The sequence below is a fragment of the Panulirus ornatus genome, chromosome 61 (genome assembly GCF_036320965.1).
Source record: "Panulirus ornatus isolate Po-2019 chromosome 61, ASM3632096v1, whole genome shotgun sequence".
In the NCBI taxonomy this organism is placed as follows: Eukaryota; Metazoa; Arthropoda; class Malacostraca; order Decapoda; family Palinuridae; genus Panulirus; species Panulirus ornatus.
Window position 1 is genome coordinate 12,238,299 of NC_092284.1, and position 17,395 is coordinate 12,255,693.

At 47.9% G+C, this 17,395-nt stretch overlaps 1 protein-coding gene across 1 annotated transcript in view; it reads left to right on the plus strand.

Moving 5' to 3' along the window:
- The window catches only part of LOC139767395 (uncharacterized), a 743,720-nt gene that overhangs the window by 386,156 nt on the left and 340,169 nt on the right, over nucleotides 1–17,395 (plus strand). The window contains exon 4 of the mRNA XM_071696732.1: nucleotides 12,017–12,201. Within this exon, the coding sequence (XP_071552833.1) occupies nucleotides 12,017–12,201 (185 nt within the window). The remainder of the gene's footprint in view (nucleotides 1–12,016; nucleotides 12,202–17,395) is intronic.

A 17,395-nucleotide genomic window follows, 5' to 3' on the forward strand; every position in this document is an offset into this window, starting at 1 on the left:
TTTGAAGGTTTGTTGAATGTGTTTGATGATAGAGTGGCAGATATAGGGTGTTTTGGTCGAGGTGGTGTGCAAAGTGAGAGGGTTAGGGAAAATGATTTGGTAAACAGAGAAGAGGTAGTGAAAGCTTTGCGGAAGATGAAAGCCGGCAAGGCAGCAGGTTTGGATGGTATTGCAGTGGAATTTATTAAAAAAGGGGGTGACTGTATTGTGGACTGGTTGGTAAGGTTATTTAATGTATGTATGACTCATGGTGAGGTGCCTGAGGATTGGCGGAATGCGTGCATAGTGCCATTGTACAAAGGCAAAGGGGATAAGAGTGAGTGCTCAAATTACAGAGGTATAAGTTTATTGAGTATTCCTGGTAAATTATATGGGAGGGTATTGATTGAGAGGGTGAAGGCATGTACAGAGCATCAGATCGGGGAAGAGCAGTGTGGTTTCAGAAGTGGTAGAGGATGTGTGGATCAGGTGTTTGCTTTGAAGAATGTATGTGAGAAATACTTAGAAAAGCAAATGGATTTGTATGTAGCATTTATGGATCTGGAGAAGGCATATGATAGAGTTGATAGAGATGCTCTGTGGAAGGTATTAAGAATATATGGTGTGGGAGGAAAGTTGTTAGAAGCAGTGAAAAGTTTTTATCGAGGATGTAAGGCATGTGTACGTGTAGGAAGAGAGGAAAGTGATTGGTTCTCAGTGAATGTAGGTTTGCGGCAGGGGTGTGTGATGTCTCCATGGTTGTTTAATTTGTTTATGGATGGGGTTGTTAGGGAGGTAAATGCAAGAGTTTTGGAAAGAGGGGCAAGTATGAAGTCTGTTGGGGATGAGAGAGCTTGGGAAGTGAGTCAGTTGTTGTTCGCTGATGATACAGCGCTGGTGGCTGATTCATGTGAGAAACTGCAGAAGCTGGTGACTGAGTTTGGTAAAGTGTGTGAAAGAAGAAAGTTAAGAGTAAATGTGAATAAGAGCAAGGTTATTAGGTACAGTAGGGTTGAGGGTCAAGTCAATTGGGAGGTGAGTTTGAATGGAGAAAAACTGGAGGAAGTGAAGTGTTTTAGATATCTGGGAGTGGATCTGGCAGCGGATGGAACCATGGAAGCGGAAGTGGATCATAGGGTGGGGGAGGGGGCGAAAATTCTGGGGGCCTTGAAGAATGTGTGGAAGTCGAGAACATTATCTCGGAAAGCAAAAATGGGTATGTTTGAAGGAATAGTGGTTCCAACAATGTTGTATGGTTGCGAGGCGTGGGCTATGGATAGAGTTGTGCGCAGGAGGATGGATGTGCTGGAAATGAGATGTTTGAGGACAATGTGTGGTGTGAGGTGGTTTGATCGAGTGAGTAACGTAAGGGTAAGAGAGATGTGTGGAAATAAAAAGAGCGTGGTTGAGAGAGCAGAAGAGGGTGTTTTGAAGTGGTTTGGGCACATGGAGAGAATGAGTGAGGAAAGATTGACCAAGAGGATATATGTGTCGGAGGTGGAGGGAACGAGGAGAAGAGGGAGACCAAATTGGAGGTGGAAAGATGGAGTGAAAAAGATTTTGTGTGATCGGGGCCTGAACATGCAGGAGGGTGAAAGGAGGGCAAGGAATAGAGTGAATTGGAGCGATGTGGTATACAGGGGTTGACGTGCTGTCAGTGGATTGAATCAAGGCATGTGAAGCGTCTGGGGTAAACCATTGAAAGCTGTGTAGGTATGTATATTTGCGTGTGTGGACGTATGTATATACATGTGTATGGGGGGGGTTGGGCCATTTCTTTCGTCTGTTTCCTTGCGCTACCTCGCAAACGCGGGAGACAGCGACAAAGTATAATAAAAAAAAAGAAATATAATTTCCATTATGATCATGTACTTCTGGGGATATTAGGTAAGATTTTCATAGGCTGTGGTCGGCTTTGCGGGGAGCTACTGCACTGGGTCACAGTGAGGTAGGCTAAAATAAGTGGGTGAGTGGTGGCTTCTGTACTGGATCATGGTGACGTAGGGTAGCTTCGATCAGCCGTGAAGCGGTGGCTAGTATACTGGACCACGGTGAGGTGGCCCAGAAATGGGCGATGAGAGTTGTGGCTACTTTACTGAGTTATGGTGAGGTAGGCTAGTGTCGGCTGGCCGGGGAGTGGCAGCTCGTCTACTGGATCGCGGTGAGGTAGGCTAGGATCGGCTGGCCAGGGAGCAGCAGCTTGTCTACTGGATTGCGTTGAGGTAGGCTAGGGTCGGCTGCCAGGAAGTGGCAGCTCGTCTACTGGATTATATTGAGGTAGGCTAGGGTCGGCTGGCCAGTGAGTGGCAGCTCATCTATTGGAATATATTGAGGTAGGCTAGGGTCGGCTGGCCAGGGAGCGGCAGCTTGTCTAATGGATCGCGGTGAGGTAGGTAAGGGTCGCCTGGCCAGGGAGCGGCAGCTTGTCTACTGGATCGCGGTGAGGTAGGCTAGGGTCGGCTGGCCAGGGAGCGGCAGCTTGTCGGCTGGGCAGGGAGTGGCAGCTCGTCTACTGGATCGAGTTGAGGTAGGCAAGGGTCGGCTGGCCAGGGAGCGGCAGCTTGTCTACTGGATCTCGGTGAGGTATGGTAAGGTCGGCTGGCCAGGGAGCGGCAGCTTTTCTACTAGATCGCTGTAAGGTAGGCTAGGGTCGGCTGGCCAGGGAGCGGAAGCTTGTCTACTGGATCTCGGTGAGGTATGGTAAGGTCGGCTGGCCAGGGAGCGGCAGCTTGTCTACTAGATCGCGGTAAGGTAGGCTAGGGTCGGCTGGCCAGGGATCGGCAGCTTATCTACTGGATCTCGGTGAGGTAGGCTAAGGTCAGCTGGCCAGGGAGCGGCAGCTTCTCTACTGGATCGCGGTGAGGTAGGCTAGGGTCGGCTGGCCAGGGAGTGGCAGCTCGTCTACTGGATCGCGTTGAGGTAGGCAAGGGTCGGCTGGTCAGGGAGCGGCGGCTTGTCTACTGGATCGCGGTGAGGTAGGCTAGGGTCGGCTGGCCAGGGAGCGCCAGCTTGTCTACTGGATCGCGGTGAGGTAGGCAAGGGTCGGCTGGACGGGGAGTGGCAGCTCGTCTACTGGATTATATTGAGGTAGGCTAGAGTCGGCTGGCCAGGGAGCAGCAGCTTGTCTACTGGATTGCGTTGAGGTAGGCTAGGGTCGGCTGCCAGGGAGTGGCAGCTCGTCTACTGGATTATATTGAGGTAGGCTGGGGTCGGCTGGCCAGTGAGTGGCAGCTCATCTATTAGAATATATTGAGGTAGGCTAGGGTCGGCTGGCCAGGAAGCGGCAGCTTGTCTAATGGATCGCGGTGAGGTAGGTAAGGGTCGCCTGGCCAGGGGGCGGCAGCTTGTCTACTGGATCGCGGTGAGGTAGGCTAGGGTCGGCTGGCCAGGGAGCGGCAGCTTGTCGGCTGGGCAGGGAGTGGCAGCTCGTCTACTGGATCGAGTTGAGGTAGCAAGGGTCGGCTGGCCAGGGAGCGGCAGCTTGTCTACTGGATTTCGGTGAGGTATGGTAAGGTCGGCTGGCCAGGTAGCGGCAGGTTGTCTACTAGATCGCGGTAAGATAGGCTAGGGTCGGCTGGCCAGGGAGCGGCAGCTTGTCTACTGGATCTCGGTGAGGTAGGCTAAGGTCAGCTGGCCAGGCAGCGGCAGCTTGTCTGCTGGATCGCGGTGAGGTAGGCTAGGGTCGGCTGGCCAGGGAGTGGCAGCTCGTCTAATGGATCGCATTGAGGTAGGCAAGGCTCGCCTGGCCAGGGAGCGTCAGCTTGTCTACTGGATCGCGGTGAGGTAAGCTAGGGTCGGCTGGCCAGGGAGCGGCAGCTTGTCTACTGGATCTCGGTGAGGTAGGCTAAGGTCAGCTGGCCAGGCAGCGGCAGCTTGTCTGCTGGATCGCGGTGAGGTAGGCTAGGGTCAGCTGGCCAGGGAGTGGCAGCTCGTCTAATGGGTCGCATTTAGGTAGGCAAGGGTCGCCTGGCCAGGGAGCGGCAGCTTGTCTACTGGATCGCGGTGAGGTAGGCTAGGGTCGGCTGGCCAGGGAGCGGCAGCTTGTCGGCTGGGCAGGGAGTGGCAGCTCGTCTACTGGATCGAGTTGAGGTAGGCAAGGGTCGGCTGGCCAGGGAGCGGCAGCTTGTCTACTGGATCTCGGTGAGGTATGGTAAGGTCGGCTGGCCAGGGAGCGGCAGCTTGTCTACTAGATCGCGGTAAGGTAGGCTAGGGTCGGCTGGCCAGGGATCGGCAGCTTGTCTACTGGATCTCTGTGAGATAGGCTAAGGTCAGCTGGCCAGGGAGCGACAGCTTCTCTACTGGATCGCGGTGAGGTAGGCTAGGGTCGGCTGGCCAGGGAGTGGCAGCTCGTCTACTGGATCGCGTTGAGGTAGGCAAGGGTCGGCTGGCCAGGGAGCGGCAGCTTGTCTACAGGATATCGCTGCAGAAGGTTTTTTCATCACAAAAGATGACGTTCTCCCAAAACTGATGTGGCTTGTCCGCATACTCCAACGCATATTCCACCCTGCTCTCCATGTTTGCCTCACTTAACACAGGTTTTGTTGCTGGTATGCGACCACGTAGCCCATCAGAGTGATGTCTGTTTCGGACAGTTTGAGTGGTGCACTGCAGACCAAGAGTATCCCGAATGTTGCTAGCGGGCGTGAAGGGGGCAGCAGCAATGACAGCTGCTATGGCCTAGGGAAAGGATGACATATTGCAAATATAACATATGATGTGGTTGTTTACATAACATCAAGTGGTCCAGTATACCTATATATGCAACATCATTACCTGATCATCTTCCGGGTTTGTGCAACGTGGGCGCCTACGCCGATGCCTGTTGTCTGTGTTGCCCAACTCTGCCTGTCGGCGAATCCATCGTGCTACGGTTGACCGGTGAATACCAAGACTTCTCCTAATTTCAGAGTCACTCTAGCCCTCATTATGAAGCTGTAGAATAGCTTCATGTGTCGCTTGTGAGGTCTCCATGGTAAAATTAGATATACCACAAAAACAACCTTTCGACATTGGCTTGCAGTGAACTATACCCGAGCTGTTTCATTGTTTCAAAAGCATATCGCATGTCTCCTTACATTTCCTGCATGGACACGAAATGGCGGTGTAAGATAACCTTTATGGACTGCCACGAACCCAGAAGTGCTATAAAATAATACAATATCAATAGTAAAACATATTCTTCCCAAATTACACCTATACAATATGAAGCTATTGTGTTTACCTCGCATCACATTGAGGTATGCTGCAGCTGCCACATGCGGGGGTTGCCGGATATAGCTGTGTGTGTCTCACAGCTATATTGCACACACCAATTCAAAAGTAGGGGTTCGTACTGCCTTGTATGATGTAATTTTATTGTTGATTATGTAATGCCGCTCTTGTGGCACGTAACTTACATGGGTCTAGCATAGGACTCTGGAAACCTGTGGCTTCCAGGCACGTATACCAACTCTACCGGCATGGTAGAAGAGGTAGGTCAGTGATCATTACAGACGTCTTCAGACCCCCTCTGCGCGATAGTTTTTTGTTGTGTGTACGTGTATATATATATATATATATATATATATATATATATATATATATATATATATATATATATATATATACTCGTTAACAAGATGCCTTGATTAGGGCATTCAGGTGCCCCTGCTGCCTCGGACATCGTATGAAAAATGAATCGACCAAAACAGTTCGCATACTTGTCTTGGAAAGTCCCGTCGACAAAGGTTGTTTTGGGAAATACCACATTAAAAGCAGGCCGAGCATATTGCTCATGTTTTAGTCCGGTCTGTTGACACACTTCTGTTGATGCTGTGTCCATTTATTATTACACGTTAGGGAAGTACTATAAATACATATGGAGTCATTGGAAACCATCGGCGAAATTCCATTTTCTATGGTGAGTGTGGTAAATGGTGATATAGGTTGGTAGTCCTGGCTATGGCCGTCCTCGGAGATGTACTATCTATAATCGCGATAAATATATATTTCCATCGTCGAGGACAAATTTCGTCTCAGTCGTGGTTTACCGTAAAAAAACAAACAAGTAAAACATTGTTTAGAAATTGACTGACGTCAGAAGAGTCGGAATATATCATAAACGTGGACGACGTCTGAATCCGAATTGTTACATTGACTCTGACTTGGACGGACTGACATTCAAAATATATACTTTATTATAGAGCAAAAGAAATTTTCCTACATAAACTTTTAGTAACACACGCATGTAGCACGAGTACATGGAATATTAGTAAGTGTATAGTCAAAAATGAATGTTACAAAACGATAAAAGGCCATGCAAGTCATTTCATTGGATTGAGACAACGCCTTGCCATACAATAAAGCCCCGCTTCTGCTTCGAGATGCCACACGAGCGCGGTCATTCCGAAACCGAAGATTACTATGTTTCTGGTTCATACGTTCATTTCCTGGGTTGTTGTGGTGAGTGACAATATCGCGTTGAGGGTTCCGGGAAGTGTAGTGGTGGAGGAGACTTCAGGAGACTAGAGAAGAGGTAAGGTACTGGTCACTGAGATACTCAGGGTAAAACCCAATTTGCTGACATAAGTCTTGTGATGGTGGAAAGGTGAGGATATGTGGCCACAGGCGTCAGGTCGCCGGCTCGGTAGCTGCCAGCTGGCTTCGTGCTCCCGGCTCGGAGTGGAATGATGTTTGCATAAACGAAGGTCTTATTTCTAGCCAGGTATGAGTAACATTTGGAGATTAATGGTTGTAACCAATGTAGAGTGAGTGGTGAACCAGAGTTAGGTGTACTTAGTATAATTAGCACAGCTAGAAAATGTAGAAAACCTAAGAACTCTGTAGACAGACACTTCGAAGTATATTACTGTTCAGTCAGATGACGGCTTATGATTATTCATCCCGGAATGTGTAACCCGCCATTCACATTATTACAGTTAACATGGTTTTGGTAAATTGGCGGTTTAGCTCATTTGAAAAACTTTTTTTTTTCCTTTGAGATTCCCAACATACAAACAGTAACAGGCCACCGGGTCCTTTTGAAGCTTCATGTTTCCAGGGAAAGAAATTATAAATCGGCTGTAAGAGTTCGCCCCACTGCCAAATAATGCTTATACGTGGCCACTTCATGCGTTCTCACACCAGCAGACCACAAAAATAATGGTATATTTCCATTATGATCATTTACTTCTGGGGATGTTAGGTAAGATTTTTCATAGGCTGTGGTCGGCTTTGCGGGCAGCTACTGCACTGGTCGGCTTTGCGGGCAGCTACTGCACTGGGTCACAGTGAGGTAGGCTAGAATAAGCGGGTGAGTGGTGGCTTCTGTACTGGATCATGGCGACGTAAGGTAGCTTCGGTCAGCCGCCAAGCGGTGGCTAGTATACAGGATCACGGTGAGGTGGCCCAGAAATGGGCGATGAGAGTTGTGGCTACTTTACTGAGTTATGGTGAGGTAGGCTAGTGTCGGCTGGCCAGGAAGTGGCAGCTCGTCTACTGGATCGCGGTGAGGTAGGCAAGGGTCGGCTGGCCAGGGAGTGGCAGCTTGTCTACTGGATCGCGTTGAGGTAGGCTAGGGTTGGCGGGGCAGGGTGTGGCACCTCGTCTACTGGATCGCGTTTAGGTAGGCTAGGGTTGGCTGGCCAGGGAGCGGTAGCTTGTCTACTGGATCGCTTTCAGGTAGGTAAGGATCGGTTGGCCAGGGAGCGACAGCTCGTCTACTGGATCGCAGTGAGGTAGGCAAGGGTCGGCTGGCCAGGGAGTGGCAGCTTCTCTACTGGATCGCGGTGAGGTAGTCTAGGGTCGGCTGGCCTGGGAGTGGAAGCTAGTCTAGTGCATCGCGTTGAGGTAGGCTAGGGTCGGCTGGCCAGGGTGTGGCAGCTCGTCTACTGGATCGAGTTGAGGTAGGCAAGGGTCGGTTGGCAAGGGAGTGGCAGCTCGTCTACTGGATCGCGTTGAGTTAGGCAAGGGTCGGCTGGCCAGGGAGGACGTGTTCTTACGCTCTGTATTTCAAGTCTGTGTTGCCTGATGTCGTAGCGTCTACTCATCTTTTTCGGCAAGTCAGACTTTGCTTAGCACTATGGCAATGTTTCTGTGTATTTTTCCTTGACAAGTGTGACTTCCATGAGCTTTTATTCCGCTTATCAGTACGTAGGAAGGATTACACAGCTCTTACCTAGGATGCCATTTTGGTTTCGTTTAGAATGCCATGATTAGCTCTCTACTTTCAGCCTTTCTATCTTCAGTTACCCTTCACTACTTTCTTCGGATTATTTACATATATCTAAATTTGATTTATGTTTACTAATGTTGATTATATGTGAAGTGCTGCTTCCGGTGGCCATGTACGTTCGTTTTTTAACTGTAGTCTTTATAGAGGTGTTTTTCACTCGGTGTAGTGTTTACAAAGGAAGTGATTTTTAAAAATTAAATGCAATATTTTGCTATTTGTCCGTATGTTCAGGGCTGGGATCAGGATAAACATACTGAGAAACGCCAGTCAGGCAAGCCACCACTGCTCCCTAGCTGTGGTAGCCATAACTACATGCGCAGTGACATTGCGCAGGGCAATGTGCAGTCGTACCTGTTCCGACCACAGTCTCGTACCAGCTACTGACCTGTACGGAGCTGTGGCCCTTCTTTCAGAGGTAGGTTGTAGCTATTCCTCCCTGCGTTGTCACTACCCTTACTTAGTTTTCAAGGTTTTTTTTGAAAGTTATTGTTCATCAATATCTTTTATAAGGTTGTTCTATGCAAAATCGATCTTTCATTGACGGGTGTCCGCAGGAGAACTCCGCTTGGCTTTCGTGTGACCGGCTCCGCCTTGAAACTTTTCTGCATAAAACAATTGCCAGATCTTTTTCTTTTTCGGGATAGTTAGTTTTTTTTTCCACTGGGGTGGTTTGGCATTCCAGATTTTGAGGTTAGGTTCCTTTAGGATGGACCTAGGTCAGCCATCCAATGCCCCCGTAGGGGGTAGTGGTGACGGACCATCCATGAAAAAGAAGAAACGCTGAATTTGTGTTGGCCCATACGACCACAGCAACGACTCTTGCCTTCTTCAATCCATTCCTAATCAGGAGGGTTTTTGATGGATGGTCTTGGCATGTTGAAACGATCAGGAAACTGGTTAGTCGACGAAACCGGTGGCGGAACTACTTACGTTGAAGTTCCATATTCATGACGTGGTCTCTATACCCGTTGCCATGAATTCATGCAGGGGAGTCATCCACTGCACTGATGTCATGGATATGTCAGAGGACGACATTGTGAAGGAACTAACAAACGAGGACGTTATCGCTGCCTGGCTCATCACCAAAGTTATCAATGGCCAACGGCGTAGAACTCCCCTGATTAACCTAACCTGCGGGAGAGCTCGGCTACCGGACAATATCTCTATTGGTTACATGTGATGTCAAGTTCATTCCGAATCCCTTACGTTGCTTCAAATGCCAGGAATTTGGCCGCCTCTTAAAGCGTTGCACTCTTTCTGCCAAATGTGGGAGGGAAGTGTGCTAAGTAGGGTCATACCGCTGAGGATTGTATGGCTAATAGGATGTTGTGTGTTAACTGCGATGGCAACCACCCAAGTTGGGACCGGGCCTGTCCCCGGTTCCAGTTTGAGAAGGCTGTCTGTGCAGTCAAGACACAAAATAACGTCTCTTATGATGAGGGTAGGAGTAGGGTTAAGGAGTCTCGTGAAACCTCTAAACATAATGAATCCTACGCGTCTGCTTTGAAATGTAATCCGGTTATGCGAACAATCTCGACACACTCCTTGTGACACCCCGATCGTCAGTTCCAAATATCCAGCTCCATTCAACCCTACACCTACACCTAATCCTCCAACCACAGTCCAGAACAAATCCTATGCCAATACCACATCCTCATTGTCCTACAGGAAGGTAAAAGAACAAAACTAACTCATATTCAAACCATGACTAAACTTGGAATAAAATTACGTGTCGTCATTGTTCCGGTATCTCCAACTAGGAGGCCTGTGGTTCACAGGTCTTCTTCGTTGGAGGACATAAACTTAGTGGATGCCAGATAATCCACATCTAGGGACCATGTATGGTCGCCTCGGGACTCGCCCAAGTCTCGACATAAACGGGCTAAGAAACCTGGTCGGTTAAATAACTCATATGCCAACACGTTCAGTATAATACATTGGAATTGTAGTGTATAGGCCTTAGGCAAAAGCAAGCACAACTACAAATGTTGCTTGCACTGTATAGGCCAGCCGTGATTTGTTTACAAGAGACACTTCTAAACGGCACAGCCGAAGATTGTTCTGTTGTAGATAGTTAACACTCGTATAGAAGAGACGAGAATCGTGGGGTAGCTATCTATGTACACCAGAATTTGCCTCATACGCGAGTGACTTTAAAACCTAACCTAGACGTTGGCGCATGTAGAATGAAATTTAATGGTACATACCTGGCCATATGTTGGATATATTGCTCCAGTTCAAACGCACTTGATAATGATGAGTCAAATTGGCTTGTTAATCAATACCTAACCGTAAAGTAGTTTTAGGGGACTTCAATATTCATCATTATCAGTGGGGAAGTATCCGGGCAGACGCCAGGGAGGAACAAATGGTTGATTATATAATCAATGCCAACCTCACTCTTCTGAACGATGATAGTGGAACTCGTGTAGATGACCGGACTGGCAATATCTCGGCAATTGATTTATCCTCGTCATAGCCAGATATACTTACTAGATTAGTACAAGAAAAAATCTGATTTAACATTGTCAGTGTACTCTGGGGCAACTCGAGTAATATTGACAAATTGATGGTCGTTCTCAGAGAAACAGAATTGATCCAGATGACGTAAGGTGGTTCGTTGGTGGTTCTCTGTGGAGGGTTTGGCTTTGGTGTGAGGCTCCTCCTACTACTTGGGCTGGTCGCATGGTAGGTGGACATGTCGACACATTAAACGGTCGGCCTTCAAGGGACGTGGTGGTTATTTTCCGGGGCAGCTGCGCCATGGGGTTGAGCTGGCGGTCCTCCAAATGAATAATCCTCATCTATGTGCATGACGTGGTGGAGGACTATCTTTCGTCTGTCCTATTACTTCGCACTCTTGGGTAAACTGCAACTGTGGCTGCTGTGCCGACTGGGCTGTTTGCTGCCACGTTGGCTCAATACCCACAAAATCTTTTTTTCCCATTATTTCTAATTACAGTTCATCTTTATCATATGATTATAATTTCTCTATCTTTTTCTATTTTTTTATTAAAATAGGTATTTAGGTGTGACTTAAATCACATACTAGATAGGATTACAGGTCCTAATGACCTTCCTCAAAGGTCGATGGCCATAAATACCAACAAACAACATACATAGTCTGCCGGCTTCGTGGTCTCCACTTGGAGTTGATTGCTCCATAAAAAAGAGGTTTTATTTATAGCCAGGTTAATGAGTCATGGGAGACCATTGGCTGTAACCACTGGTGAATGACTGGTCAACTGTAGGTGAACATGGTGGAAGTGTGGACAACTCTGTAGTTCCTACAGCAAGAAAAATGTAGATTAAAGTACTTCGTCTGAAACTTTGGTTAATATCACGATTCGTTCAGGCAACAGCTTTTAATTGTTCACAGTCTTATGAAACGTCTGACTCCGCCAAATAGGTTATTAAAGTTATATGGTTGTTTTCCCTAATTACCAGTTTAGCTCAAAGTGGGAATAATAACTACCTACCTTTTGTATTTGCAGTATACAAACAATAAGAGACTAGTTTTTGAAGCTTCTTTTACTGGTAAATGATAACATACAATTGCATCTTGTTTACCCTAACGTTTCACAGATCAAGAATTGTAAGGATAACATTGTTAGTGAGAGGTTTTTGTCCTCGCAGTTGTCACCTATTTTTAGCATATATTTAAAGATGGATGATAATAGATTAGCCTATAATGTACCCATGACCTTACATCTATCTTGCACACTGGTAGATGTTATATACAACATGTCGTAAGTCAGCTTAATAGAAAAATATGCCTTAATGTATTCAAGCTGAAATGGAAATTAAGACACAATTCATTTCCAGACTTCCAGTCAAACAACGGGTTGGATATGGTCTTCGGACCACTGTCGAGGACCACGTCACCCTCAGTCGAGGACCACGTCACCCTTAGTCGAGGACCACGTCACCCTCAGTCGCCCGCTGACCTCGCAAGAAGGAGAGAGGAAGCCGTCATAACAGCACTCAAGTGTCTTGCCTCAAGGAGGATGGTACCTCCTTCCACGTATAAGTTTGATAGGGGGTAAACCTTCGTCGAGTCAAGGAGGGTGGTACCTCCTTCACGTGTAAGTTTGATAGTGGGGTAAACCTTCGTCGAGTCAAGGAGGGTGGTACCTCCTTCACTTGTAAGCTTGATAGTGGGGTAAACCTTCGTCGAGTCAGAGGGTGGTACCTCCTTCACGTGTAAGTTTCACAGGGGGGTAAGCCTTCGTCGAGTCGAGGCGTGAACCATCGACATAAATGATTGACATGACGGTATGTGGCAGACTGGGACCCCCCCTGTGACTTTTGTCAAGATAGGGAGCATTTGGTTCCTCATGGAGCGCTATACTCTCATGGTATTGTTAGCCGGGAGGCCATAATTTTGTGTCGGAGAGTGAGCTGCCATAGCACCCTAGGGAGGGGGAGAGAGAGAGAGAGAGACATTAAACCCGGCGCGTGGCAGTAAGACTGTTGCGTGTTAGCGAATGACTCGCTCGTTATGTGTCATGGGTCTTCGCCTGTCTTGGAGTGATCCGCCGCCGTGTATTAGGAAGGGACGTGCCAACGCGCCAGGATATGAGGTGCAGACCCATGTCAGTTGGTGAGATCGTCATTTGAAACTGAACGGCTTTGATTTTAGAGGACGATATGTCAGATATGTCGGGCGTTGTTGTTTGTCATTGTTGAAGGGGGGGGGGGGGAGAGAACCTCTCGTCGTGTGCCAGAGAACAACAGACCGCCGTGGTAAACTATCGTACATCGGGGCATGAGCCCACGACATGTGGTCGAATCGAAGCCGCTGACTTCTGTCAGGGAGTGAGTAGCGTTCCTCCACCGTCAGATAGGAAGCCGCCCTTGTGTGCCAGGGAGTTAGTGGGAACAGTGTGTCCTAGAGTGAGGTCCCAACATGTGCTAGAGAAAGAGCCAGAGAATCTGTCAGTGTGAGCAGCCATTCTTTGCCACGGTAGTTTGTTAGGAAGTGAGCAGCGGTTTTGTGTTGTCGCCACTGTAGTAGTGTGATGTAGGAAGCCAGTCTTGTGCATCAGGGAGTTAGTCGTGTATTGTGTCATGGTGTGAACTACCCACGTATGTTACAGACAAAACCACCGACGTGTTTTTGCCTCTGAAGAGTGTGTGTCAGGCAGGAAGTAATCGTAACGGAGTTAGGCCATGTAGTGTATCTGGCAGTGAGCTACCGATGTGTATCAGAGACGAGGCCACCGACGTCCATCAGGGAGTGAACAGTGTTTTTAGTGTGTCAAGTAGGAAGCCATACCGTTGCGTGTCAGAGAGAGAGAGAATCCAATTTGGTTTGCCATGAAGTGAGCTACCGACACACGTGTGTTAGAGACGAAGCTCATCGATGACTGTTGGAGAGTGAGCTAAGTTTTCGAGTTCGTCGAAGTAACGTGTGTTGAAGTAAGCTACCGACGTGTATCACAGACTGAGCCACCGACGTCAGTCGAGAGTGAGTAACGCTTTCTTTTCACATTTGTAGTGTGTAAGGCAGGAAGCCGCAATGTATGTATAAACGAATTAGTCGAAGTAGATTGTATAGGAATGAACCAACGACGCCAAACTAAAGCGTCCCTTTAGGACATTTGTTATAGCTTATGCCAGACGACTATTTTCCACTTGCATGGTTTATGGGTCGTCAAAGTAAAGCTTTACATTCAGTCTTTTATTTAGGCTAACGGTAGACTGTTTTATATAGGTTTTGTGGGACACATATGTGAGTCGTCGAATTAAAGTTTTATTTGAGGAAATTTCCTCTGGCTAACACTTGTGCGTGCTACATGGGTCATCAAAGAAAAGCTGCATGTTGGTGACTTTACTCTGGCTTCGCCAGACAATTTCATTTTGCTGTTGAGGGCAACAGAGGCAATCAAAGTAAAGCCTTACTCTAGAGTTTATGCTGAACAATGCCAAACGATATTTGGCAGCTCTATCGAGCTTCACGGGTCATCAAAATAAGCTTCACTTTGGGAATTATATATTTTTGGTCCATGACTGGCGATTATATTTAGCTTTTAGGGAGTGATATGAGCTTAAGGTATTAGTCGGGAGGTTTTGTGTTAGGGAGCGAGTTGCCGTAGTCTCCCAAGGAGAGAGCCACTGCAGGGGGTGGTGGTGGGTGACACCTAGCTGTCAGGGAGTGAATCGCCGGCATGTGTCGGGCTTCATTGTCAGTCTTGGAGTGCGCTGACGTCCTGTGTCAGCAGGAAACGGACCAACACGCGCCAGGCTGTGAGATGCTGACGTATGTCAGTTGGTGAGACATCATTGGAAAAAGCGGCTCTGATGCTACAGTCGTTCTTGTTTAACAAGGAGGGAATACCTTACGTTTCTCAGAGAACAATCCGTCGTAGTGCACTGTCGTACGTCAAGACGTACGTACATATATATATATACTTGTTAACAAGATGCCTTGATTAGGGAATTCAGGTGCCCCTGCTGCCTCGGACATCGTATGAAAATTAAATCGATCACAACAGTTCCCATACGTGTCTTGGAAATTCCCGTCGACAAATTTTGTTCTGGGAAATACCACATTAAAAACAGGACGAGCTTATTGCTCATGTTTTAGTCTGGTCTGTTGACACACTTCTGTTGATTCTGTTTCCACTTATTATTATTACACGTTAGGGAAGTACTATAAATACATATGGGGTCATTGAAAACCATCGGCGAAATTCCATTTTCTATGGTGAGTGTGGTAAATGGTGATATAGGTTAGTAGTCCTGGGTATGGCCGTCCTCAGAAATGTACTATCTATAATCGCGATAAAAATATATTTCCATCGTCGAGGACAAAATGTATTCTTAAGATCACATTTTGTCTCAGTCGTGGTTTATCGTAAAAAGACAAGTAAAACATTGTTTAGAAATTGACTGACGTCAGAAGAGTCGGAATGTATTATAAACGTGGACGACGTCTCAATCCGAATTGTTACATTGACTCTGACTTGGACGGACTGACATTCAAAATATATACTTTATTATAGAGCAAAAGAAATTTTCCTACATAAACGTTTAGTAACACACGCATGTATCACGAGTACATAGACTATTAGTGAGTGTATAGTCAAAAATGAATGTTACAAAACGATAAAAGGCCATGCAAGTCATTTCATTGGATTGAGACAACGCCTTGCCATACAATAAAGCCCCGCTTCTGCTTCGAGATGCCACACGAGCGCGGTCATTCCGAAACCGAAGATTACTATGTTTCTGGTTCATACGTTCATTTCCTGGGTTGTTGTGGTGAGTGACAATATCGTGTTGACGGTTCCGGGAAGTGTAGTGGTGGAGGAGACTTCAGGAGACTAGAGAAGAGGTAAGGTACTGGTCAATGAGATACTCGGGGTAAAACCCAATTTGCTGACATAAGTCTTGTGGTGGTGGAAAGGTGAGGATATGTGGCCACAGGTGTCAGGTCGCCGGCTCGGTAGCTGCCAGCTGGCTTCGTGCTCCCGGCTCTGGAGTTGAATGATTTTTGTATAAACAAAGTTCTTAATTCTAGCCAGGTATGAGTAACATTTGGAGATTAATGGTTGTAACCAATGTAGAGTGAGTGATGAACTAGAGTTAGGTGTACTTAGTATAATTAGCACAGCTAGAAAATGTAGAAAACCTATGAACTCTGTAGACAGACACTTCGAAGTATATTACTGTTCACTCATATGACAGCTAATGATTATTCATCCTGGAATGTGTAACCCGCCATTCACATTATTACAGTTAACATGGTTTTGGTTAATTGGCGGTTTAGCTCATTTGAAAAACTTTTTTTAACTCTTTTAGATTTCCAACATACAAACATTAACAGACCACCGGGTCCTTTTGAAGCTTCATGTTTCCAGTGAAAGAAATTAGAAATCTGCTGTAATACTTCGCCCCACTGCCAAATATCCCTTATACGTGGACACTTCATGCGTTCTCACACCAGCAGACCACAAAAATAATGGTACATTTCCATTATGATCATGTACTTCTGGGGATGTTAGGTAAGATTTTCATAGGCTGTGGTCAGCTTTGCGGGGAGTTACTGCACTGGGTCAGAGTGAGGTAGCCTAGAATAAGCGGGTGAGTGGTGGCTTCGGTACTGGATCATTGTGACGTACGGTAGCTTCGGTCAGCCACGAAGCGGTGGCTAGTATACTGGATTACGGTGAGGTGGCCCAGAAATAGGCGATGAGAATTGTGGCTACTTTACTGAGTTATGGTAAGGTAGGCTAGGGTCGCCTGGCCGGGGAGTGGCAGCTCGTCTACTGTATCACGGTGTGGTACGCTAGGGTCGGCTGGCCAGGGAGTGGCAGCTCGTCTACTGGATCGCGCTGAGGTAGGCAAAGGTCTGCTGGCCAGGGAGCGGCAGCTTGTCTACTGGATCGAGTTGAGGTAGGCTATTGTCGGCTGGCCAGAGAGCGGCAGCTTGCCTACTGGATCGCGGTGAGGTAGGCTAGGCTCAGCTGGCTAGGGAGCGGCAGCTTGTCTACTGGATCTCGGTGAGGTAGGCTACGGTCGGCTGGCCATGGAGTGGCAGCTCGTCTACTGGATCGCGTTGTGGTAGGCAAGAGTCGGCTGGCCATAGAGTGGCAGCTTGTCTACTGGATCGCGTTGAGGTAGGCAAGTGTCGGCTGGCCAGGGAGCGGCAGCTTGTGTACTGGATCGTGTTGAGGTAGGCAAGGGTCGGCTGGCCAGGGAGTGGCAGGTTATCTACTGGATCGCATTTATGTAGGCAAGGGTCGGCTAGCTAGGGAGCGGCAGCTTGTCTACTGGATCGCGGTGAGGTAGGCTACGGACGGCTGGCCATGGAATGCCAGCTCGTCTACTGGATCGCGATGTGGTGGGCAAGAGTCGGCTGGTCATGGAGTGGCAGCTTGTCTACTGGATCGCGTTGAGGTAGGCAAGTGTCGGCTGGCCAGGGTACGGCAGCTTGTGTACTGGATTGTGTTGAGGTAGGCTAGGGTCGGCTGGCCAGGGAGTGGCAGCTTGTCTACTGGATCGTGTTGAGGTAGGCAAGGGTCGGCTGGCCAGGGAGTGGCAGGTTATCTACTAGATCGCATTTATGTAGGCAAGGGTCGGCTGGCTAGGGAGCGGCAGCTTGTCTACTGGATCGCGGTGAGGTAGGCTACGGTCGGCTGGCCATGGAGTGCCAGCTCGTCTACTGGATCGCGGTGTGGTAGGCAAGAGTCGGCTGGC